Source organism: Cygnus atratus, chromosome 17, assembly GCF_013377495.2.
Source record: "Cygnus atratus isolate AKBS03 ecotype Queensland, Australia chromosome 17, CAtr_DNAZoo_HiC_assembly, whole genome shotgun sequence".
Lineage (NCBI taxonomy): Eukaryota > Metazoa > Chordata > Aves > Anseriformes > Anatidae > Cygnus > Cygnus atratus.
This window is the reverse complement of record NC_066378.1, coordinates 13,375,152-13,398,144: the sequence shown is the minus strand read 5'-3', so window position 1 is coordinate 13,398,144 and position 22,993 is coordinate 13,375,152. Positions and strand designations below refer to the sequence as shown.

The 22,993-nt window shown below is 55.6% G+C and overlaps 2 protein-coding genes across 2 annotated transcripts; both read right to left on the bottom strand.

The window, feature by feature from the left end:
- Positions 1 to 584: 584 nt before the first annotated feature.
- On the bottom strand, positions 585 to 9,702 carry ALDH2 (aldehyde dehydrogenase 2 family member). The gene is made up of 13 exons (XM_035565734.1): positions 9,494 to 9,702; positions 8,610 to 8,714; positions 7,490 to 7,630; positions 7,183 to 7,262; positions 6,572 to 6,683; positions 5,557 to 5,685; positions 4,898 to 5,011; positions 4,425 to 4,527; positions 3,562 to 3,746; positions 3,043 to 3,207; positions 2,558 to 2,715; positions 1,926 to 2,040; positions 585 to 966 (listed from the first exon to the last, which is right to left on the bottom strand). The coding sequence occupies exons 1-13, from the start codon at positions 9,620 to 9,622 to the stop codon at positions 934 to 936; spliced, it is 1,569 nt and encodes a 522-aa protein (XP_035421627.1). The 5' UTR covers positions 9,623 to 9,702; the 3' UTR covers positions 585 to 933.
- A 1,095-nt stretch (positions 9,703 to 10,797) lies between these two features.
- Positions 10,798 to 22,978, bottom strand: ACAD10 (acyl-CoA dehydrogenase family member 10). The gene is given in 15 exon segments (XM_035565733.2): positions 10,798 to 10,981; positions 13,316 to 13,449; positions 13,452 to 13,670; positions 14,262 to 14,435; positions 14,942 to 15,087; positions 15,896 to 16,046; positions 16,626 to 16,807; positions 17,585 to 17,653; positions 17,995 to 18,136; positions 18,539 to 18,698; positions 19,475 to 19,633; positions 19,929 to 20,123; positions 20,904 to 21,052; positions 21,573 to 21,750; positions 22,934 to 22,978. Coding segments are annotated over 14 exon segments (2,115 nt in total). The 5' UTR covers positions 21,742 to 21,750; positions 22,934 to 22,978; the 3' UTR covers positions 10,798 to 10,915.
- Between the last annotated feature and the right edge of the window lie 15 nt (positions 22,979 to 22,993).

Sequence of the window (22,993 nt, the reverse complement as noted above, 5' to 3'; positions counted from 1 at the left end):
CCGGCACCTCCGCCGGGCAGCCCCGCCTGGCGGCGCGGCCAGCCGAGCGGCTCTCTCCGCCGCCAAGGGCGGCGCTGAGGGAAGGCGCGAGGTCTCCGCTCGCCGCTCGTGGCCTCCTCGGAATTTTCCGGGGCGCCGCTGAGGCGGGAGGGGGGGGCGCAGGCGGGCGTTGAGGGCGGCTCTGGAAGCACCGAGGGGCTGTGGAGGGCCCCGGGGGCCTGACTGGAGCTCGGTGCCAACTGATGACGTCACGCGAGGGGAAGGGCTGATGAACGGCGGAGGCGGGGCCAAGGGAGCCCTGAGGCCACGCCCCCTATAGCCGCTTCCCCCCCTCCCCCCCACTCAGACGCGAAGTCTCGCGAGAGCTGAGGTGGCACCGCCCGCGGATCTGAGGCGAGGCCCTGAGGGGCGGCGGTACCGGGCCCCGCCCCGGGAGTGAAAAGCACGAATAAAAGTGAATAAATCAATAAATCGCACACATGAAATCAATAATCGCACACAAATAATCAACAATCGCACTATATCCGAGTCCCTCCTTAGCTCACTGCCACCCGCCCCGTGCTCCAACAGAAGGCAGGGGCAGCTTTAGTGACAAAACTGTTTATTGTGCACAGGTACAAAAGGGGAGCACCCCCCCACGCTGCACTGGGGCTGTGAAGCGCTTACAAAGCCTACCGCAAACAAGCAAATAAATGATTTTCTGAGGGAATAAACCCAACACTTTCATCAGCTGCAACAGGAGTATGGCCCTGTTACCAAGTGGCTGCAGTATTCTGAAGACAGAGCTCCTCCGGGCACCTTCCGAAGCATAATTTCTTAACGCAGAGTTAACACGGCTGCCACCTAAGCTTTGCGTGTTAAAGAGGTTTCCTTTGCTTTATTTCTCACAAAGCTGCATACGTGTTCTCCAAACGTGGGGGAGGCTGTTGTCCTTTAGGAGTTTTTCTGTGGAATTTTGATCGTTACCTAGGGAAAACAAAAGTCACAGGTCACTTTCCTGCAGGCAGCAGCCAGTTGTATTCCCCTGAAGGGCAGCAGCACCGCACCGAAGGGAACCCGAGCCAGAGGACAGCGTGTCCCCGGCAGCGGTCACTGACCGGGGTCAGGAGACCTGTCCTAAGAGGCAGGGGGAAGCTCAGAGGTGGTCCCTGCTCCTCTCCAGAGGTGTCCCTGCACCTCTCCAGAGGTGTCCCTGCTCGCTGGGAGAGAGGAGCCCCAGCAGAGCACAGCCGACCATGCCTGCTCCCACACCACACGAGCTCCCTGCCAGGCACACGCCGGAGGCCCTGAGCTGTTCCACACCTCGTGCTGGGTTGTGACTCGGGAGCCGCAGGCAAACCACCGCAGCCCACGAGCTCCATCACCTGTCAGACACCACAGCTGCGAGCAAGACCGAGTGCCAGCCCTTCTGCCTCGCCTTCCAGGAAATTACTCCGTCTGCGGATTGCCCAACGCCAGCAATGCTGCTCCAGAGAGCGGCATTAATGCTGGGGGTCACTGCTCAGATTCCTCCTCCTGAGCGGTAAGTGCCCAGTATTCATCTGCCAGTTTGGACACACAGAAGCTTCCACCCCACTGACGCTCGCCCCCAGCGCAGGCTCTCCACGAAATAAGCTTGCAGAGAAGCCAGCACGCTTCCACTCCTTACAGTGAGAGACAGCTAAACTGTGCCAAGTGGTGCAGGCAATTGGTAATCACTCAGTCAGGTCACATACCCTTGTTTTCTAAAGCTGTACAAAACAAGACTAGCTTTCTGATTTAAATAGTTGCACGGAGTTTTGTTTGTGGTTACTTCAGAAGCACAGCTCCAAGTTCGGTTCAAGCATTAGAAAGAACGGTAACTCTCAGGCCCACGCCAGCAGGTACAGAGACAATTTGGAGCTATAGCAGATGTTTGAGAAGAACTCACATAGGGGGATACTCACATTTTTCACCTCTACATATGCCTCCAGACCATATTCTCCCAGCTCTCGCCCATTCCCAGATGCTTTGTAGCCACCAAATGGGGCTTGTGCACCAAACACATCATAGCAGTTCACCCTGAAAAGGAAAGCATGAGTTAAGCACCTATAGCTTCAGAACAGGTTAACAGAAGAGCTTTTTCCACAGCAAATGGACATCTCAGCTGTTTACAGCAGAGGGACGGATGAATTTCTAGGCACGATTTCCCCATTTCTTAGTTATCTCAACCAGCAAATTTAATCAATACTGGAACCTCATCTTTATCAGCCAGGAAACAGAACACCATGAAATCAATTCGTGTCTTGCATCACACAAGCCCAGAGCCCTGCAGGAGCTGCTGTCATTGCCAACTGCACTGCTGGAGTTCTGCTCCCCCATCCCACTCACTAATTCACAATGAGAGCATGGAAACTTAATATTCCTAAATTTCACCAAAAGTAGCACTGCAGTTGAAGGTCTGACATTACATTCAGTGAGGTACTTGTAAAATTTGATCCAAAGCAGAGACAGGCTAACAAAGAGCAAGTGTAACAAGAAATCACAGCGCACATGAAAGCTGCCAGCAGTTTAAGGAGAAAAAAGTGTCAAGGCTCACCAAACTGTTCCAGCTCGCAGGGCCTGAGACACATAGTTAGCTTTGTCAAGGTCCTTCGTAAAGACTGCTGCTGCTAGACCATACTTGGAGTCGTTTGCTCTCTCAATTACTTCCTCAATTGTTTTGAACTTCAGAATCTGCATGACAGGCCCAAATATCTGCAAGATCCAAACAGATCAAGTGAAAAACTGTGAAGTGATCCCAGGAGAGGCTGTGGTTGATGCTGGAGTTATGTGTGTATGTTGGAAGTTACACAGGACGCTACATTCAAAGTATCACTGTGGTCACTTCCCATATTATGAAGCACCCAGCATGTAATTTGGAGGGAATTTTGCTGTGGTAACTTCCTAAAAAGTGCCAAGTCTCTCTTTCTGTTCTCATTTTGTGAATGTCCAGTGCTTGCAGACCTGGTTCGTGTTACACCGGTGGGTGCAAAGCAAGAAAGAAGTGCGAAGCTGACAGCAGAAAGGTGCCGCAGGTCTCACCTCCTCCCTGGCGATCGTCATGTTGTCCTGCACTTCGCCGAAGACAGTTGGCTGGATGAAGTAGCCTCTGTCTGCAGCGGGGCTGCCACCGCACAGCAGCTTGGCTCCTTCACGCTTCCCGGTACTAATGTAACCGAGGATCTTCTTATACTGCTCTTCATCCACCTAAGAGCCATCAGGACAGACAGGTCAGCTTGATGTTTGCTGGGGGTAAAAAAGGATTTGGCTGCAGCCTCTCCGGCATGCAACTGGGCTCTCGCAGTTCCCCATTTCAATAGGCTGCCAAGCAAGCTTCCAAGGGAGATGAGGATTTTTAAGTGCCAGTTTCAAGTGGAGGTTTTGGAATAACCAGAATGGTTAATTAACTTCTCCCTCCTGCACACGGAGGTAATGGGCACAGTTCAAAGGAGATTATTTGGGAGACTGGAGCATAGCCCTGATCCTGACCTACCGATGCACAATGACTCAAGATTGGGATAATTTCATGAAATAACAGTTCCAGACATTTCCTGCTCTCACCTGAGGTCCCTGCTCCGTTTTAGAGTCAAACGGGTTTCCAACCACCCTGGACTTGGCCTTCTCAACACTCTTCTCCACAAACTCATGGTATATATCTTCCTGGACGTACGTTCGGGATCCGGCACAGCAGCACTGCCCTTGGTTGAAGAAGAGGGCAAAGTGGGCTTGATCCACAGCCCAGTCCACTAAGATGGGGGAGAAGAGGAAGACAAAACCAGCCCAAGTCAGTAAGTGACTTTTTTTGAACTATTATCATGCTAGCTACTGGAGCATCAGTGACACAAGGTCCTTTCAGCTGACGGGCATTTTCTATGCTTTGGTAGTTAGATACAGATTTAATCAGCATAAAGATCCATTAGTGCACCCCATAATAGAAAAAAAAAATCTGATCTGAGGCAGATTATAGTTATTATTTGAAATTAACAGATATTAAAGATGAGTTGGTTTGGCTCTAGTAGAATTTCCTTCCTTACTAATGCGTTTGGTTCATCCAGATCAAAAATGAATTCATATGCAAGAGATGAGAGAACCAGAACTGCATAAGAACAGAAAAGGGCGGTAAGCACTAAGAGAGAGAAAGAAAAACAGAACTGAGAAAACTGAAGGAAGATACTGAAACAATTCTCATTTGTTGATAACTGAGCTTCTTCCCAGTACTGGGAAAGAAGTGGGAGTGAAGAAGCCCTGATCACAAATGCGGCAGCTGCAGCAGGAGGCACAGAGACTTCACGGAGAGAGAACAGCCAGGTGGTGTCAGAGCTGGGGACACACGACGTAGGAGAGCTTTCTTTTCCCCTCCAGCTCTGCTTGCAGAAAGCCAGCGTGAAACGCACAGACCAAACGCTCCGCTAGCAGGTGCTTACTGTCGGCATCAGACATGATGATATTTGGACTCTTTCCTCCAAGCTCCAGTGTCACCCGCTTCAGGTTACTCTCTGCTGCAGCCTTCTGGATCAGGTGCCCGACCTGCACCAGGAGAAGAGGCGTTAGGGACTGCCTCCAGCCCGCAGCAACACCCGGCAGGGCGGCTGGTTTTAGGTGGCAGTCAGCAGTTTGACAGTAATCCCTTCATTGTCAGGGCTTTAAGGGAAGTCCGCCTAGAGTTTCACCTCTAGAACAAAGCAGATCAAGGAAAACAATAGGAAATACTCTAAAGAAAGCACCTAAAAAGAGTCTTGCACAAAGGAGAATTAAATGTCATGCTGTAAAGTCAGCTGTATTTCTCGAAGGAAGTTGTAGAAGGTGATGCACCTCCAGTATTTTGTACAAAAGAAGCAATACAGACACGAGATAATCTTTACGTCCCGAGGGCTTAAAGGTAAAGGCCCCCCCTTACCTCTGTGGAGCCAGTGAAGGCCACTTTATCTACGTCCATGTGGGAAGAGATGGCAGCCCCCGCAGTGGGCCCGTAGCCGGGGATGATGTTCACCACGCCTGGGGGGAATCCGGCCTGCAGGTTCACAGCAGGAGAGGGCAACATTATTCCTTCCACGAATCAAGGCTTTCACCTACATTCGGCTGTTAGTAACGCTCCGAAATGCCTCCCACAAAGAACAGAGCCTTTCCTAGCTCATTTTCATTTCCCAGGTCTTCAGTTTTAACGTTTAATTTGCAAGAACCGGGACAACTCCTCGCCCCACCCTGCACCCTAAACATGGCTTAGAGTTATACATTATTTTAGCTTTTATTTTGGCACGTATTTTAGCTCTCTAATCACCCTGAAGTTTATTCAATTGAACCTCAGAGTCCTTCCCTAAATCCAGGGGGATGTCCTCTGCATATGCATTTATGAGGATGAAGGTGTTTGAATGTGTTTTTTTTGCTGAACCAAACGCTAAGATACCCAAACGCTAAGATATCCAAGACAATCCAGCCTTTCTCCAGACCAGACAGCCCTCCTCTATTCCTGTCACGTGCCCTCCAGTTTGGCTGTGTTACCCCGAACTCCAGCAGTGCCAGCGAGTCAGCCGACGGAAACCCAGCCCTTCCCCTCACCTCCTTGATCAGATTAGCTATGTAGAGGGCACTCAGGGGGGTTTGCTCCGCCACTTTCATCACGATCACGTTCCCGGTAGCCAGGGCAGGCCCCAGTTTCCATGCCTGCATCAACAGCGGGAAGTTCCACTGGAAAACAAGGAGAGATTTGCTGGTCTGAGCTTGCAAGTTCCAATTACCGAGCGAGTAACGAGCGAGCTTTATTCAAATCTGGAGGTGCAGCACCTATGGAAGCAGCCTCTGATCCTTCCCTAGCTGCGGTTTTTGGCTCCTTTTCAAGCACTGTCTTCTGCTTGCCCAGGAAAACTGTACTGACGTGTGAAGCCTCTCAGTACCACTGCGAAACCACAGCTTTTTTGGAATTAATCTTTACTCTCCGTTTAGCCATTAAATGTTTTTTTTTTTACGTGTTTTGAAAGGAACCCTTTGTAACGACAGGGCAGTGCTCACAGAGCGGTGAGGCATTTCCATTCAGCTCTTGTGCAATGCAGACACAAAACCCGTGCAAACACAGCATGCAACAACCAGAATGTGGCTACTCCTACAAGCAGGTATCACCGTCCAGGGATCGTTGCATACATGAGGCCTTGCTGTTGACAAACCTCTTTGCTCTGCTTGCTACCAGTTACAGAAATAAGACCAGTTACATAAAACTGAATTTCGCATGCTAGTGCTCCGTTTCCTCATTGTACAAACTACTACCTAGCATTAAAAACATAAGTTTAAACTTAACTGTGGCTCTGAGCTAATAAAGGGGCTAATATTCTCTTTTTTTTTTGCAGCAGCAGCAGCAGCAGATACAAAATAAATCTTACCCAGACCCCATGAAATCAACAAGTAGGCCTGTGCTGCCAGAGCAAAGTAACAGCCCTCCCAGCTGGAGCCAGGATCACTCTATTTTTAGCATTGGAAGGAAGCAGCGCTTCACAACAGACTTGCACTTTAAGATACCTCTTCGCTGTAACACTCATTTTCTGAAATACTATTTCAAGACCTATTGATACATTTTACTTACGGGGATTATCTGTCCACAGACTCCCACTGGCTCATGTCTCGTGTAGCAGAAGAAGTCTCCGTCTAAAGGGATGGTTTTGCCGTGGAATTTATCAGCCCAGCCTGCAAAGTACCTGGCAACAACAAAGTTTTGGTCACTGAATTGAAAACAGAAAACAAGGAAGATTTCCTCCAGCTCTTTGCTTTCCTCCCTTCTTCGGTCGCTTCATAAAGTGCACACTAACGCAAGTATTTCCCAGGAAGGTGATCTTAAGAGTGGACAGTAAATGCAAACTTTCGTCTCGCACGTTTGCCAGCAATTTGTATGGCATCTGTTGTGTCACTCCTGCACTGCACCACAGATTTGTGCAAGTTCTGCATATGGTAAGAGAGCAGCATGCATATAACAAAAGCCCTTTGGAAAAATCACAGGAAGTACAAACACAACGAATTTTCATAACAAAAAAAAAAAAAAAAAAGAAAGATGGAAACAGAGACTGAAAGGGCCAGATAATACCAAGGGGTCAGAACCAGCCTGAATCAGAGGCATCAAAGGTTCACTTTCCACAGGCCAGCTAAGCAGGAGCTCGGGGCGTGAAGCGACCGCGCTGTCACCGTAGCCTCCATGCCTACCTGAGACATTTGACTACCATGTCCAGATCCACCAAGTAGGCGATGGAGTACGGTTTGCCATTATCCAGAGTTTCCAGCGCCTACAAAAGACATTGGGATTGCCTGAAGCACGAGACGAGGAATATCACACGTACAGATTTAGATTTGATTCTCGGTTTGCTCTTCGTGTCAGTTCTGCATGTTGGCTTTTGAACTTTCAGGTTCCCAAGCAGCTCAGAGTTAGCTGTGGCTGACGTCCTCACCACACCGAAGGGGGCACACCACCCGTCTCTGCCCCGGCTGAGGGACCACGGAGCGCGATACGCACCGCCAGGTAAGCCCGGTCCCTCTCAATCAGGTCAGCCAGGCGATTCAGCAGCTTCCCGCGGTGAGAAGCGTCCATCCTCCTCCAAGGCGAGCCCAGCTGGAAAGCTGCCCTGGCTGCCTTAACAGCCTTGTCCACATCGGCCTGTAGAGGAGTCCAAGCAAGGGGGTTGAGAAGGGAGCAACCAGCCCCGGCCTCCCTCTCACAACGCAGCTGATGCCCTCCCTGGGCTCCAGGAGGAAACACCACCCGTGCCTCTTATTTCAGCTATGTGGAGTGCAAATATTGACGTTATTTCTGCAATATCATCTGCTGGGTTAATGTTTGCGTCCTAGAACAAGGCAAGGAAAGAGCTTTAGAAGTCTGCTTTGACACTCTTTCAGGATTTGGTTTCACTAGCACATTCTAAAGCACTTTTTTCCTTGATAAGTAAGTATCAAGTATCTCTAATCCCTCATTTTGCCCAGTCGGGACATTAATTTGCTTTTAGTTGTTTTTCTGTTCTGCCTTGCTGTAATGGTCTCACCAAGACAAGCCACTGTGCCGCGGACAAGCAAACAACAAAGGGTTCCCTCGCTCACCCCTCCCCTGGGGAATACAGACGAGTTTCCAGACTGGAGGATGAGCCCCAAATTGCTGGGAAACAAAACCTTGCTGTGCCACAGACTCCTAGGAGGGCCTTGCATAAAGCACAGGGCAATCATATGGCTGCTCCCAACCCTTTTTCTTTCGTTTTTTTACTTCCCTGGGCTGGGGACGGTCTCCCACTACACGTGTACAGCACGTGGAGGCCGTTCAGGCAACCCTGGCCTTCTGTTTCCTCTCCTGCCATGACTCTGGGTCACGCTCCCACCACAGCAGGGGTCTCAGCGTTCACCCCTCCTGGCCCAGCAGCTTCCACCCACGGCTGCTCCTCCCAGCACAGGCTCCACTCCACACCACGTCTGTTCCTCCCCACCCTTTCCAGTCCCAGCTTGCCACTGGGAAGAGGCAAAGCCGGAGGGTTTTGTGAGAGCACTGCTCGGGAAGGACAGCAGCAGCACTGGATGCAGCATTGGTGCAGGTCAGCCGCTCCGCAATCCCTGCGTGCTGCAAACAAACAGACCTCAGAGGGAATATTTACCTTATCGCCCTCGGCAACCTGGCAGATAACTTCTCCTGTCGCTGGGTTGATAGTTGGGAAGGTTTTTTTACTGACCGCATCGTGCCACTCGTTATTTATGAAGATCTGTAAGGAAGAAAGCGAAGCAGTGTCACGCCTCGGAGCCAGACCTAGGAGGAGTCGCTGCGAGCTGTATTTGTCTGATGGCTTCTTAGCAGGCTGTTTAATTCAAGGGACTCAGCTTGCGGGGGCTCCAAAACCGCGCGGATCTGAAGGCGATTTTCTGGCCTAGGCGGACCGGCAGCCGCCAGCCAACAAAAAGGAGCCGCAGCGCGGCGGTTCCCCTCTCACCGGGTCCTTCCGAAGCCCCGGGGAGCCTCGGGAGAGGGGGGAAACGCTCCGGGCGCCGGCACCGCGCCCCGTTTCACCCGCGGCACTGGGGCTGCATCGCCCCGGCAGCGGGTGTCGGGCAGCCCGGGGACCTGCGGGGACCCGCGGGGACCTGCGGGGACGGCCGGGGCCGGGGCCGGGGCCGCGGGGCCGGCCCGGGGCGGGCCCGCTCTCGCCGAGCTCCAGACCACGGCCGCGGGGAAGGAGCGCCCGGCCCGCGTCGCGACACCCGCCCGTGTCGGATCACCCACCCGTATCGGGACACCCACCCACCCGCGTCGGGACGCCGGCCCAGCCATGTCGGGACACCCACCCATGTCGGGACAGCCCCCAGCCGTGTCGGGACACCCACCCAGCCATACCGGGACACCCGCCTGCGTCGTGACAGCCTCCCGCGCCGGGACACCCCCCCCCCATATCGTGACACCCCCAGCCGTGTCGGGACAGCCCCCCCCGCTTTCCCCCCGCCAGCTCGCCCCCGCGCAGCCCTTGCCGCCCCCCCGGGCCGGCCCTACCTTGTCGTAGGCGATCTCGGGCCGCGGGTTGGGCGCGGGGATGGGCGAGGCGGCGGCGGCCGAGAGCGGAGCCCCGGAGCGGGCCGGGCCCCGGCAGAGCCGGGACGAGCGCAGGGCCAGCCGCAGCATCGCCGCACCGACAGCACGGCGCCGCCACACGCGCCACGCCCCCCGCCGCGCCACGCCCCTTTTCTGCGTGGCCACGCCCCCTCCCGCGGCCTAGCGCCACGCCCCCCGCCATTCACCACCGCGCTCCCCGCCGCTCAGCGCCACGCCCCCGCCGCTCGTAACCACGCCCCCCGCCGCTCGTAACCACGCCCCCGCCTCGCCTCGCCCCGCCCACCCGCGTGCCCGCACGTGCAGCCCGAGGCGGGCGCCGCCGCTGCCCCCCAGGCTCCGCCCGCCCCGAGCCCGCTCCCCCCCCCGGGGGCTCAGCGGCTCCAACCCAGGCCCCGTTCGTGGGGTTCTCCCCGCGGGCACCGAGGAGACGCCCCCCCGGGGAGCCCCGGCCTCTGAGGCTCGGCCTGGGGTCCCGCTCGCCTGCGGGACGAGGGCACAGCCGGCCCAGGGCCCTCCCGCAGCACCCCTCGTTCCCCTGGCAGCAGGGGCGCTGCAATAACGTGGTTTTGCGGACCTGGGCTGCGAGGGTGCTCCCGTGCTGGAGGAGCCAGCGCCGGGCGTCACCACCCACGTCAGTGCGAGGACGCCGCCACATCCCACCGTCCCCAGCGGAGTTCCCAACGGGAGCAAAACGGGCGGAGGATACCGAAGAGACGAACTTGTTAAGCCGGTGAATGCCAAGAATTACGTCCAGCACTTTAATATTGAATTAATGCCAGAGAACACGTAAAGCGCCCAGGAATTACCACGATCGCAAGCCCCCAGTCCTCCCTGCTGCTGGTCCGTGTGGAGCACTGGAAGCCCCCGCTGATCTGCATCGCCCCAGGGAAACCCCGAGAGACCCACTGCAGCCCCGGGGCCGTGGAGTCCTCCCGGTTCCTCCCAGTTCCAGGGGTCTCAGCTCCGGGGACTCCCCAGAAGCCAGAGTCCTCCAGGACCTGATCCAGTTCCCCCACCACTGGAGTCCCAGCACCCACGGGGTGCTGGAGATGTGCTGAAGGCGAGAGGCTCTGCTCCATCTCCTTCGTTTCCAAACCTGGCCCAGCTCTCCCCGCTGCAAGGCTCGTGCCCGCAGCCTCGTGACCCAGGGACGGAATTTGCCCCGCAGCTATCGAGCCTGATAACAGCGAACACCACTGAAACTCAAAAGCTCCCAGGCTGCAGATACCACACGACCCCTCCCACGCCGGAGGGGCCGGTTTAGCCTCACACCCGAGGCTCCCCAGCGCTGTCTCAGCTCCGGTTTGGAGCGTGCTGTCCTGTGAGGCAGACGGGACCTTCGGCCAGACCTTCGTGGGACCTTCAGCTGGGCGTGGGGCTCAGGCCTGGGCTGGGGTCCGCACGGCTGCGACGCTCTGCTCCAGAGACCTGTGCGAGAGCGAGATCCACGCCCACGCAGGGCAAGTAAGGGACTGCAGGACCAGGGAAGCCCGGCAGCAAATGCCTCAGCTCCTTCCGAACGCCCTGGGGAAATATCCTCACCCAGGATCCCAGAGCAAACAGGACAAATCTCCCCTTGGGCTCTTTGGCCCCAGGCTGCAGTGCCTGTGTGACATTCCCGGTGCGCCCCTCCCGGCCCCAAAGGGCAGGTGTCCCCCTGCTGCTTTACCTGGGCCACAGGAGGATCAGCTGCGAGGTGTACGCGCCTGCTCACCTGGCTAGCCTGATCCACGGCCTGCCCAGCCAGCATCGGAGCCACTGCTCTGGCTCTGGCACCCTGCCTGCTGGAAGAGGACGAGACACATCACGTCCTTCTCCGTCCTCCCCTGGCTCTTCCCCAGCCGTGACACTGCAGCCGCGGGCCCGCCGCCTCGGCCAGAGGCACTCGTGTGTGCTCAGAGAGGGGCTGAGCTTTGCTGTGCTCCCCTCGAGAAGCCCTCCCCGGGGGGACTGCGAGCATGGGCAGCCTCTGGGAGCTGAGCGCTCCCGTGCAGGGCATGGCAGGATCAGCCCAGGCGCTGCCTTGTTCAGCCGAATTTCATCTCGCAGGGACGAGCCCTGCCCCCGCAGCGCCAGCTGGCCCTTTCCCTTGGCTCTTGCCCAGCCTGGGAGCGCTGTGGCAGCCCTCGGCCGGGCCTGCTCAGCTCTTTAAGGCCCCACTGCTGTTATCTTTTCTCTGCAGGCAGCAGGACCCCACCCCGGGCCTCCTCCCCCCAGCTTTAGGACGTGCTTCCACAGCTGACAGTGCAGGGGCGATGCCAAGGGAAGAAGCGGTGGGATGGACGGGGAGAAGGCAGGGACGAGAGGGACGAGGGGGCTCTGCTCCCCCAGGCCAGGAGCGGTGTCTGCACCACAAGCCCAGGGCATGGAGGAGGGACGGAGCGGCAGCCCTGGCGTTTGAAGACCTGGGGACTCTCCCCCACGTCTGAAGATGAGCGTCTGGAAGAAGGGCGAGGGGATGTGCTCCTCTCAGCACTTCCAAACTGCCTGCAGCCGGCTTCCTCTCCTCCGGCTTCTCCGGGATTAGCTGCTAAGCACCCTGAGAGGCTGGTTTTTGCTGCGTGAGCACAAGGAAACGTTTCTGAAAGGCTCAGCAGCAGACGGGGATTGGTTTTTTTTTTTTTTTTTGGCAGTTAAAAGGCAGTTAAGTAACCCACTGCGTTCGATAAGGTCACTGGAGTACGTTAAGAGCCCAATTCTCGGCAGCAACTCGAGGAGAGCGATGTTTGCCTTCATGACACGCACTGGGAACGATTACTTACGAGACACCACTCCCAGCAAATCCGTTCGGAACACGAGCCAGCCCAGAGCCGCAGGCACACTGAGCCACCCCGCGTCCGCCAGCAGCACCGGGAAGTGGCAGCACAGAGAAATCGGTTTGCAGAGCCTGGGCAGGGGACCCAGGCGTCCTCGTACCTCTTTTTTGGCCTGCCCTGCCTTGCGCCGGCAGAAAGAAGAGATGTGTCCTTAAAATTCTACCGTTCGGGACTTGCTGGTACTCCCTCATCTCTGCCACTGACCCCAAACACGACCCGGTGAGTCATTTGGGTAGCTGCTTTCCGCCTCCTCACCGCCACACCGGGCAGAACCGACGTCCCTCCACTCCGAGGGGCCAGGGCTGCAGCAGCACCCGCTACGTTCGGGAGAGCCCAGGACGGTGGCAGGGCCAAAGTCCAAGCAGCATCCCAGAGCCTGCTCTGTCTGATCACACGCTTATCACCGGGCAGGGATAAGTTGGTTGCTGACAGGGGAGCCTGCAGGGACAGCCCCTGCCGGGAGAGCAGGCTAAGGGAACAAACAGGAGGAAACGTGGAGCACGCCAGCAGCTCCCTGCCCTGCTGAAGGGCCATCCCCAGCCAGTGCACCAGGAGGCACTGTTACAAAGAATATTAACTCGGCCTTTCCCTCCCAGAGACAGCCCTGCCGGGAGAAGGGAGTGAGCAAGCACTGGGCTGGCAGCACGGGACTGAAAGGTCCCAATTTCTGGGCCTCCGTCAGCGTTGGTGGCAGTGCTCTGGGGGAGCAGCCCCATTTATCAGAGCTGGCCTGGCCGTAACCTGCTAATCTGGGAAGGGAGCGCCAGCTTCTCAAACTGCTGGTTCCTAGAATACCAACTCTGTAGCCAGCAATTTCTCCAAGTCACAGGACTCTGAGCGCCAAGTGTCTGATGCGATTAGGAATGCAAAGGCACTTAGAGGCATGCCGCGACCCTCCACGCCGGTGTAAGGGAGCAGAGCTGCTTTCGGAAGGCAGATGGCTCACCTGCAGGTCTAGAAGAGGTCGCAGAGTCCACCTGGGCTGGGAAATCAGAAAACTCCCCTGGACATCCAAGATCCTTTCCAGCCTGCAGTAAAGACCCTGGGCCATCCCCAAGAAGCTGCTGAGGGAAGTGAGGGGGGGACCTGGGGCACGGAGGCAGCCCCGGGACACGGCCGGGTGCCACAGCTCCTGCTGAGGAACGGCCCCTGCCTGGCCCAGGTGCTGTAACGCCGTGCACAAGGCTTTGCAGCAGGGAGGCTCTCAAACACACGGAATCCTTCTTTGATGGCAAAGTCCCAGGCCAGGTCTGCCACCAACTCTGCGTCCTCCGGGCGGCTTTCACCTGGCGCTGGCCTCCCTGGGGAGGAGAGAAGAAGAAGGCACCCGTGTGACACAGCCACATCCCAAACAGAGCCACGTGTCCTCGTCCAGGCCAGCACAGAAGGACTCGGGGAGACTCTCTTCTAAGGAATTTGCAAACAACATCTTATTTTCCTCTGATAAAAACTCCCAGGCCAGACCTGATGTATGCAGATAAACAGCACCGAGAGCCCACACCACCTCCCTGCTTCCCGGGTGCTCTGAGGCTGGGGCTTACTTCAGAAGTCTGAGAGCTCCGCCTGTAGGACACGTCTCTGAGCTCTGGCCTCTGCTGAGTCCTCCCAAGAACGAAGTGAGCACCCAACCTCCGATCAGCACAGAAGGCAAACGCAGTCCTTACATCCACCAAAAAAGCAGCAGCTGGGGAAGCGCCCTCTGCGTGCCCCCCTTTGGACCTTTTTAATGTTTGCAGGACACGACTGGACCACAAAACGTGCTGTCCTCAAAGCCCAGGACTGCCTTGCTCTCCTGCTGACCCGGCTGCCTCTCAGGCACGCCAGGCTCTGCTTTACTGCCCGAAATTTCAGAGACCTGCGCAGAACTGGGCCGTGTTGGTTGGGCTCCTCACCTGCCAGAGAGCGTTTGTAGCGTCCCTGCAGCACTGCGGCCAGTCGGAAGAAGGCAAAGGCCATGTAGAAATGAAAGTTCTCGGGGCGCTCCACTCCCCTGTGGCCGCAGTACATCTGGCAATACTCCTCTGCAGTGGGGACCCCCAGGTGCCCCAGACCCCACCGCGCCGAGCCTGGAAGACACGAGGGGCAAAACGAGTCAGCAGGCACTGGGCAGCTCGGCCCTTCCTAGGGGAACCAGGAGCCTTGTGGCAGAGCCCTGCAGGGGCTGCAGGGAGAGGGAGAAGAATCCAGACTGATTTTTGAACGCGGTTCTGCTTGCTAACAACGATCTGTGTGCAGGGACCCGGGGCCAGCACCAAGCAGGATTTGTGGAGCGCGCAGCAGGGCTCACACCGGGGGCACTTCCTCACCACACGGGCGGCAGGCAGGAGACAAACTGGGGACGGGGTGATCGTGGCACAGGGACCTCTGCAGTGCAGAAAAATGCTTCTGCCCTGGAGGAACGTAGGGCTCTTCAGAGAAAGGGCAGAGCAGGGAATATGGTACACGATCCACAGCCCTTCCGAACTGCAGTGAGCCAACTGCCAGCTGAGCTCTCTAAGGGCAGGAGCTAATCTGTTTCAGAACTCTGGTTCCTCTCTGTGTGTGTCAAACGTGCCTTTGCCCCTCTCTGTACCTCTCGGTGCGTTAAAGTGAGGTGGCAGGAAGAAGGCCATACAGTTATTCGCCAAATCGGAGATGGGATCTCCTAGAGTTGAAAGCTTCCAGCCAAGGACAGCAAGGACTTCTGGCCTCTCTGGGTGAAAGACCAGGTTGTCCACCCTGTATCAGAGGGAAAAAAGAGATCAGAAAAGTCTCAAGAGGCAGAAAAAAAAATCCCAGGGCTCAGCAGCAGTAGGTACCTTCCAGTGCTCTTCACTCTGTGCAAAAATTGCTGAGTCCTCTGAGAGGTTATGCAAGTGAAATATAATTTATTTCTGCAAGCATAGGTCAAGGAGGACAGAGATTACTCAACAGCGAACTCCCTGGTTAATGATGAACTGAACTGCACTTTGAAGAACGAAACCCACTTATGTGGGGCCTTGGATCATTAACATGTTCCAGGACAGGCTAGCCAAAAAGCAAAGCTGGCAAATCGCTGACCAGGGAGATCTTCTGGTCACTTTAAGGGCACGCAGTAACTCGAGGCCCTCCCCCGTCATGTTCTGCAGCTTGTGTGTAGTACGGCCTTCAACAATTTGACCCCCAGGAGAGGGCAGCAGCCCACTGAGGACGAAACAGAGAGGGCAGTAATCCTGCCAGGGTGCAGAGAGCACCTCTGATCCCAGCCACACCGCTCCTGGATGACTGTATGTCTAAGGCTGGCAGCAGGCAGGTTTTGCCGTACCTCCTGCAACGCCTCAGCAGCCTCACAAGCTCCGTAAACACCAAATATCATTGCTGCCTGCACCAGCACTGAGTTCCGAGGAACAGCTTGTGATTCCCCAGCGTTAGACCGGTGTTTGTGCTGCCGGTTTCTGCCCCCAGTTTTCCCGGGAGAGGATCAGTAGGGGGAAGATACGGGAGCACTTTTGCTCCCCCTCTACCACCTAGGAGGTGTTCCACAGAAATGCTGTCAGCCAAGCAGTACCTGAAGTCACCGTGCACAACCGTCACCTTCTGAGAGTCAGGAAAATGCAGAGGCAGCCACTTGATGAGCCTCTCCATGGCTGGAATGACATCAGTTTCCACAGCTCGATACTGCTTTGTCCAGGAATCAACTTGCTGCTGAATGTAATTACCTGTAACGAAGGAACGAAGGCTCTCAGGGAAAAGAACAGGCACAGGGAGCTTTCAGAAGAGATAAATAAAAGAAACGTGCTGAAACAGTCAAACAGCCAAGCAGGTCTCAGTCCAGCACCCTGAGAGAAGCTACGAGAGTTTAACTGTGGTTTCCAGGGGTCCCATACATTCATATCCGGGCGCTGGATTTGATATTCTGGTGGAAATAATCAAATCCTGGACAACAACGTAACCTTTCCGCCAGCTCTGAGAAGCTGAGGTAGCCCTGCAGAGAATCTGGAGGAGCTGAGCAGAGTTTTGTGTGCTCAGAGATGGCAGCAAACGAGTCACTCCTACACCCACAGTGCAGCTCTTGCCGATGGCAGGAAGCTCCGGGGGCTACGAACAGGAAACACAGACCTGGAGAATTTGAAGCAGCTTTCCACGCCCCCCCAAGAGGCCTGGCGATGCAGGCACTCTTCCGCACGCCTTTGCAGGTTTCCCCAGGTTTGGTCCAAGTCCTGTACTTGAGCCTGTCCCTCGAGATGCTGGTACCCGGGAAGAGAAAACGGTGACAGGGATACAAAGCCTTCTCTCACCACGCTCCCCGTAGTCCTCCAGCCGGGCTGCTCCGAGGTCTACGCTGTGGATCTTGGCGAGGGCTCGGCTCATGGCAGCGTAGGCGGCCCCCCGCTGGCTGGGCAGCAGCGCTGCCAGGGAGGCGTCGCTGTAGATGTGGCCGGCGCAGTGCTCCATCAGGTAGAAGGGCGCGCCAAGGGTGCTGGGGAAGCAAGGTGGAACTGGTGTGTCCGAGGTTAATCCCGCTACCTACCACCCTGCAGGTCTCACCTGCACCAGGAACAAGCCCCCAGACTTTACCTGCACTCCGAGGGGAAGAGCAGCCTCCAGAGCACTGCTCCCTGGGCGCTCACGCCCAGCTGTGGCCTGGGCTCAAGCCTACCTCGGGCTGCCAGCCGGTGGCACGTGGCTGTGGCGTGACCAGTGCAGCCCCTCCAGCCCCCAGAAGCTGGCAGTTTTAAAAATCACCTCCTTACCTGAGCACACCGAGTCAGTGGGAAGCACTACAACATTTTTATAGCTGCTTTTCAGGGGAAGAGAGCATTTTGATTAAGCGCTAAAATAAGGATGCGCCCAAAACGAGCCAAGACTGGGCAAACACTGATTAGATCAGTACAATTTAGGAGTCGGGGCTGGGAGACACAGCAGCTCCCGGGGCAGATCCCGACAGCTGCTTAGCAGCAGGCAGCGATGCTACCACACGGCTGAGCATGGCAAACACCAGCACAGCCACGGGAAAGCAGGTGGGAGGGAGAGGGCCGGAATCACTCTGTGAACACTTCACAAAACCATCCTAGGAGTTGCGGGCCAGCAAGATCTGTCGCTGTGCCTTTGCTCTGCAAACCCACAGAAACACACATTTGCCTGCCTGGGTTCTTACACCTGACCCACCCTGACAGGAGCACTCCTTCTCCCCGCTCCTTGGGGGAATCTGGCTGAAGCTGTCAAGCGGAGAGGGAAAGCTGAGGGACAAGATTACCTGCTGTCCTCACAGAGAGCAAGTACAGTGGGAACGGGAACACCAGCCTCAGAGAGTGCCTTCAGTACCCTGCCAGGGCAAGTCAGAGAGCCGTTTCAGCACAGAAAGGCATTAGGGAATCAGTAACTGAACTGCACTGTCGCTAGGCAGATGCACAATATTAAAAAGAGCCCTGTGCTCAGTTTTACAGGCGCTAAAGTAAGGTGGCTCGAGGTGGGGGAAGAGAAGCACGCCAAAGTCTTAGGCCCAAAGCCTCAAGATCAATCCAATACACTCTGGGAAATCACGGGAATATCGGCACAGCCTTCCGCAAGAGTCCTGCCGAGGCAGAGATCTCTGGCACAGCAAGCTGGTTTGGGACTACAGTCTCTGCCAGCCAGCTGGCGTGAGGAGCAGAGCTGCCTTCTCACCTGTATTCTCTGCTGACAGCAGGGCCTGGGGGAAGCTGGCCGTCAGGGAGCTCCTTCTTCAGCACCAGCGAGCGGGCTCCAAACCGGACGTAATAGGTCCGGGCAGCCCAGCCGCGGCCAAACTGCCGTAACACCAGCGGACCTGGAGAGATCAGAGCAGAGGGTCAGGAAACACAAGCAATATCTGCGATTATTTCTCACCATTTCTCCAGGTTTTACTTTCCCTTCCCATGCTTGGTTCTGGAAACTCATTTGCAGCAATCAGGAACCTACACTTTGCTCCTCAGCCACAGACCCCTGGGGGCCACAGCAGCAGCTCACAGATGGACACAGGTCAGGAATATTCCTGGCATCTCTTTGGCAACTTGTGCTCAACGCCTCCCAGATAATGAAGTCCTAAAATGTTGCTTCCCAGTCCAGCAGTGACGGATCACTGAAACCTTTCCTTAATATTATTTTCAATCCATCTGCCATATGACAGAAAGAGCCAACGGCTCCAGGATACGTGAGTGTTCAGGCTGGAGAGCAAAAAGTGCTGCACTACCTGCTGCCTGCTCGCTGAAGACATTTTCAAGGTACTTTTGCAGACGATCTTTTGGAATTTCCACGGTTGCTCTCACTGAACAAGTATATGGCACAAAGCCTTGTAAAGGAAAGCCCAGATGGGTTTCCAGCTCTTCGAGTGCTACTTCTAGATCATCGACCTGAAAGAAGGAGAGAGGGAGTTAGAAGATAAACTTGCCTAGGAAAGGAGCTCTGCGCGCTTGTGATGCATTTATCTGTGAGCCTAATGGCACTGATTCAGAGGCGTGCAGGAATTCACTGGTCAGCCTCAGCCAGCACCAAGTGTCATTACCAGCACTCGCTGAGCCTCCCACCTCGGTCTCTGTCCCCACGATGTACCTCTCGCAGTGACATTGGCACCGTGAGCTTGGGCTGGGATAAAAGCTGGAATTCCCCACGTGCCACCCCGGGGAGCCGAGTTCACTCTTCCCACCGGTCCCGTACTTACCCTTCTCCCAGTGGTCCCCTCACCAAAGTAAAACCCCTGTGCTCTCTATCTCCAAAGCCCGAGAGTTAACCATTGCCCGGGTGGCAGATTCTTGAAGCCTCAGTTCCCAGAAATTTATTAAATATGTTTTACAATCTCACATCAGATGGGTGTGGTTGTCTCAACCATACGGTTAGGGCTGTTTCTCTAACAGGGAAACGAGGTCCACGAAAGAGAAGCAACTTCTCCCCGGTTATGCTGGCTGTAGGGTTTAGAGCTATGAAAGAAACGTGCCAGTAAGGATTCTGCCAGTAATCCTCCCCTTTAACCCTGCCACATCCTGGAGGAATAAGGACAGGCTGAAACAAAAGGCTTGGCAACGTGAGTCTGCCACTTTTCCATTTGAAAATCCTGGGCCACTCAAGTCAAACACAGCTGCTGGGCTTAGAAACCGTGCCCACAGCTTGAGCTGGTTCCACTGCTTTGTACCTTCACTGTTTTGATGCCAAGCCGGGCCGCTGTTTGTAGGCTCTGGCTGCTGCTGTCGAGGAAGATGGATTCCTGAGGCCGAACGCCCAAGCGCTCCAAGCACAGCTCGTAGATACGAGGATCTGGCTTGCACTTTCCTTCCCGATGAGCTTCAACTACCTGTGGCGACAAGCAATGGGTTATGCACGCGTCTGCTGTGACCACAGCGTCTGTGCAGTGTTGGAAACGGAGGACAGGAGGGTGGGGGTGAGGCTGACAGGCGAAGGAATGTGTGAAACAAAGGACACGAGGACCAGAGGGCTGACAGGACATGATTCAGGTGACTGCTAATTGTACCTCTGCTAATTGGTGCTGCTGGTAGCCTTTCCTTTGCTACCTGCATGCAAAGAATTTCAGTTACTGCTCTCTACAGTCCTAGCTTCAGAAACACACCCTGTAATCCATCCAGGCTTACCACATCGAAGTGCTGCTGGTCTAGGGGCAGAAAGCTCTCTCCGTTTGACAGACGGAAGCTGTTGCTCAGAAGAGCTGTCTTAAGGCCTTCCGCACGGATACACTGTACTGCTTCTGCCATTGTGGGGAGCTGTTTTATCATCTCACGCCTGATTAAGTTGGAGAGAAAAGAGTCCACTGGAACACAGACGTTTGCCTAAGAAACCAGAGAAACCCCCAAGAATGATAATTAGCCATAAATGGTTTTTGAACAGGAAGGGAAATGAGAGCGGTTGGGTAGGTAGATTGCCCGATCATCTTATCTTGCTGCCCCGCTTCCTCTGGCAGCAGAAGGCAGACAGGGAATCTCCCAGCTAAATTGCTTAGACCAAATCTGGTTCTCAGGTTACTAATTCTACAGCAGCAGCAGAGCTAAAGAGCTGATTTTGGCAAAGAGGAATAGGCTAAAGCTGATCCTGTCATGGAATCGAGGCAGGTTAGAGATAAATACTGGATTACCGTTCAACAGGAGGGAAAGGAATCTGCATTTCAGACTCAGATGTTTCAAAAAGACCTCATCAGGCTTCTACTGATCCTAAGAACCCTACTCAGAGACCAGTCTCCATCTGTCAAGCACGTTCATGCATGACCTAGCAGCAAAAGCCTTTCAGCTGGTCTTCGATTCTCTGATTTCTCATCTCAGGTGATCCCAGAGGTGTCTTCAAATCAGAAAGTTATGAAATACGGAGGAAGAAGCTGGTGGAAATGAAGGCAAATTCTGCTCACCATCCTGCCTGGGTAGCAGAATGATAATGGCAGTGAGAAGCCTGCCCTGATCAGACAGCAATGCTTCCCAGACGGTAAATCCAAACCCTTCCATTGAAGGATTTATTTTAAAAGCTCCTCTTTCCTTACTGAACCACCAGGTTCCCACATTGCAGGATCCCCTTTCCATGCAGTCAGGAAGCACAAAGAGAGGAAGGGGTAGTTGGCTTACAATCTCAAAGCACTGCTGTCCCAGCTCCTGCAAAAACTCCACAGTCGTCAGCTCTCCTCTTGAGTACTTGAGAGAGGGACTGTTTTCCCCTCCAGAGGTTACAGCTCGTTGGATGGTGCCGGCTGGAATACAATTCCGGGCCTCCCAGTCTATGTAAAGAAAAGTAAGAAAGCGAGGAAAGAGCACATATGGCATCATCAGAACTGGGAAACTAGCTTGAAATCCCTCTACAAACCTAAAACCTGATAGATAAGACTAACGAGAATCGACGTGATGGGCTGAGGTAATTTACCAAGACACAGAGATAAGAGGTTTAGCATTTCCCCAGCCAAAGAACCTGATCTTTACTTTTAGTGTGGTACCCTTGGGGTGAAAACACAGCTCTTTATGTCCTGCAGGACACCAGCGTTAGGTGCTATCAACCAGTGCCATTACAGGGCCGTTTTATCACCAGAAGTGGCCTGGCTCTGGCCTGGAGATGTCGACACGGTTGCCAGCTGCTTCTGGTGGCGCAACTGGGAACGTCGCACAGCGAGCGGTGACCATCGCAGCCACCGCAGGCTCTCGAACATCTCACCTGCGGCAGAGCTGACTGCCGGAGACGTGTGAAATGTATTTTGCCTACACGCACAGGAACGAGAAGACCAAATGAGAAACGAGAGCACGCACCCGCGGCTGTCCTGTGCGGGGCCGGGAGGAGCACCCCGCTCGCGTCCAAGACCACGGCTCTGTAAGGGCTCCGGCCGGATCGCCTCCGCCGGGCTGAGGCGGGGGCAGCGTGCGGCGGGGCCCCGGCCCAGCGCGGGCAGGGGGTGCGGGCAGCGCGCCTCAGGAACATGTCCCGGCCCTGTGGAAACAGGAGGGGGTCACGGCGACGGCCAGGGCAGCGCCCGACACCCAGCGCGGCTCTGAGGGGGCGGCGGGGCACTGAGGAGCAGGCGGGAGGGGAACGGACTGAGGTGTTTGGGGGCATTTTGAGGCGTTTGGGGGTGTTTGGGTCCGTTTTGTGGTGGTTTGGGGCGTTTTAGGGGCATTTTGGGCCGTTTTGTGCTGTTTCGGGGCGTTTGGGGGGCGTTTTGAGGCGTTTTGGGCCGTTTTGTGGCGTTTGGGGCCGTTTTGTGGCGTTTTGGGTCGTTTTGAGGCACTTTGTGGTGTTTTGTGGCTCTTGGGGGTCATTTTGGGCCATTTTGCGGCACTTTGTGGTGTTTTGGGGGCATTTGGGGCCATTTTGGGGCACTGTGGTGTTTTGGGGGTATTTTAGGGGTATTTTTCGCCATTTTGTGGTGTTCTGGGGCATTTGGGGGGCATTTTGAGGTGTTTGGGTCCATTTTGCGGTGTTTTGGGCCATTTTGAGGCACTTTGTGGTGTTTTGTGGCTCTTGGGGGTCATTTTGGGCCATTTTGAGGCACTTTGTGGTGTTTCGGGGGCATTTCAGGGGCATTTGGGGCTGTTTTGGGGCACTTTGTGGTGTCTTGGGGGCGTTTTAGGAGCATTTTGGGCCATTTTGAGGCACTTTGTGGTGTTTTGTGGCCCCTGAGGGGCATTTTGTGCCATTTTGAGGCACTTTGTGGTGTTTTGGGGGTATTTTGGGCCTATTTGGGGTGCTTTATGGTGTTTTGGGGTGTTTGGGGGGCATTTTGAGCCATTTTGTGGGTGTTTTGTGATGTTTTGGGGGCATTTTGGGCCGTTTTGAGACACGTCGCGGTGCTTTGGGGGCGTTTTGGGGCACTTTGGGCGAAGGCGACGAGGCCTGGCCCTGCGGCCCACTGCGGCCTGCGGCTGTGGGGCAGCCTGCCCAGGCAGAACGACGACCCCCACCTCTCGCAGCGAGCAGCCCCCCCATTCCCCCCACCCACACCCCCCGGGGGTCACAGAGGCCCCAGGGCCGGGGGGGTGAGGGGGCGACAACCGCGGCCCTTCCCCCCCCCCAAGCCCCTCACCCCGCCCCCCCCTCAGGCCGGGCCTTGCCAGGCACCGGGGACGGCTTCACCGCGCCCTCCACCCGCCCCCAAAATCTCGCGAGAACTCACCGCCAACTCTCGCGAGGAGCGCGCGAGCCCCGCGGCGAGCCCCCTCTCCCCCGGCCACCG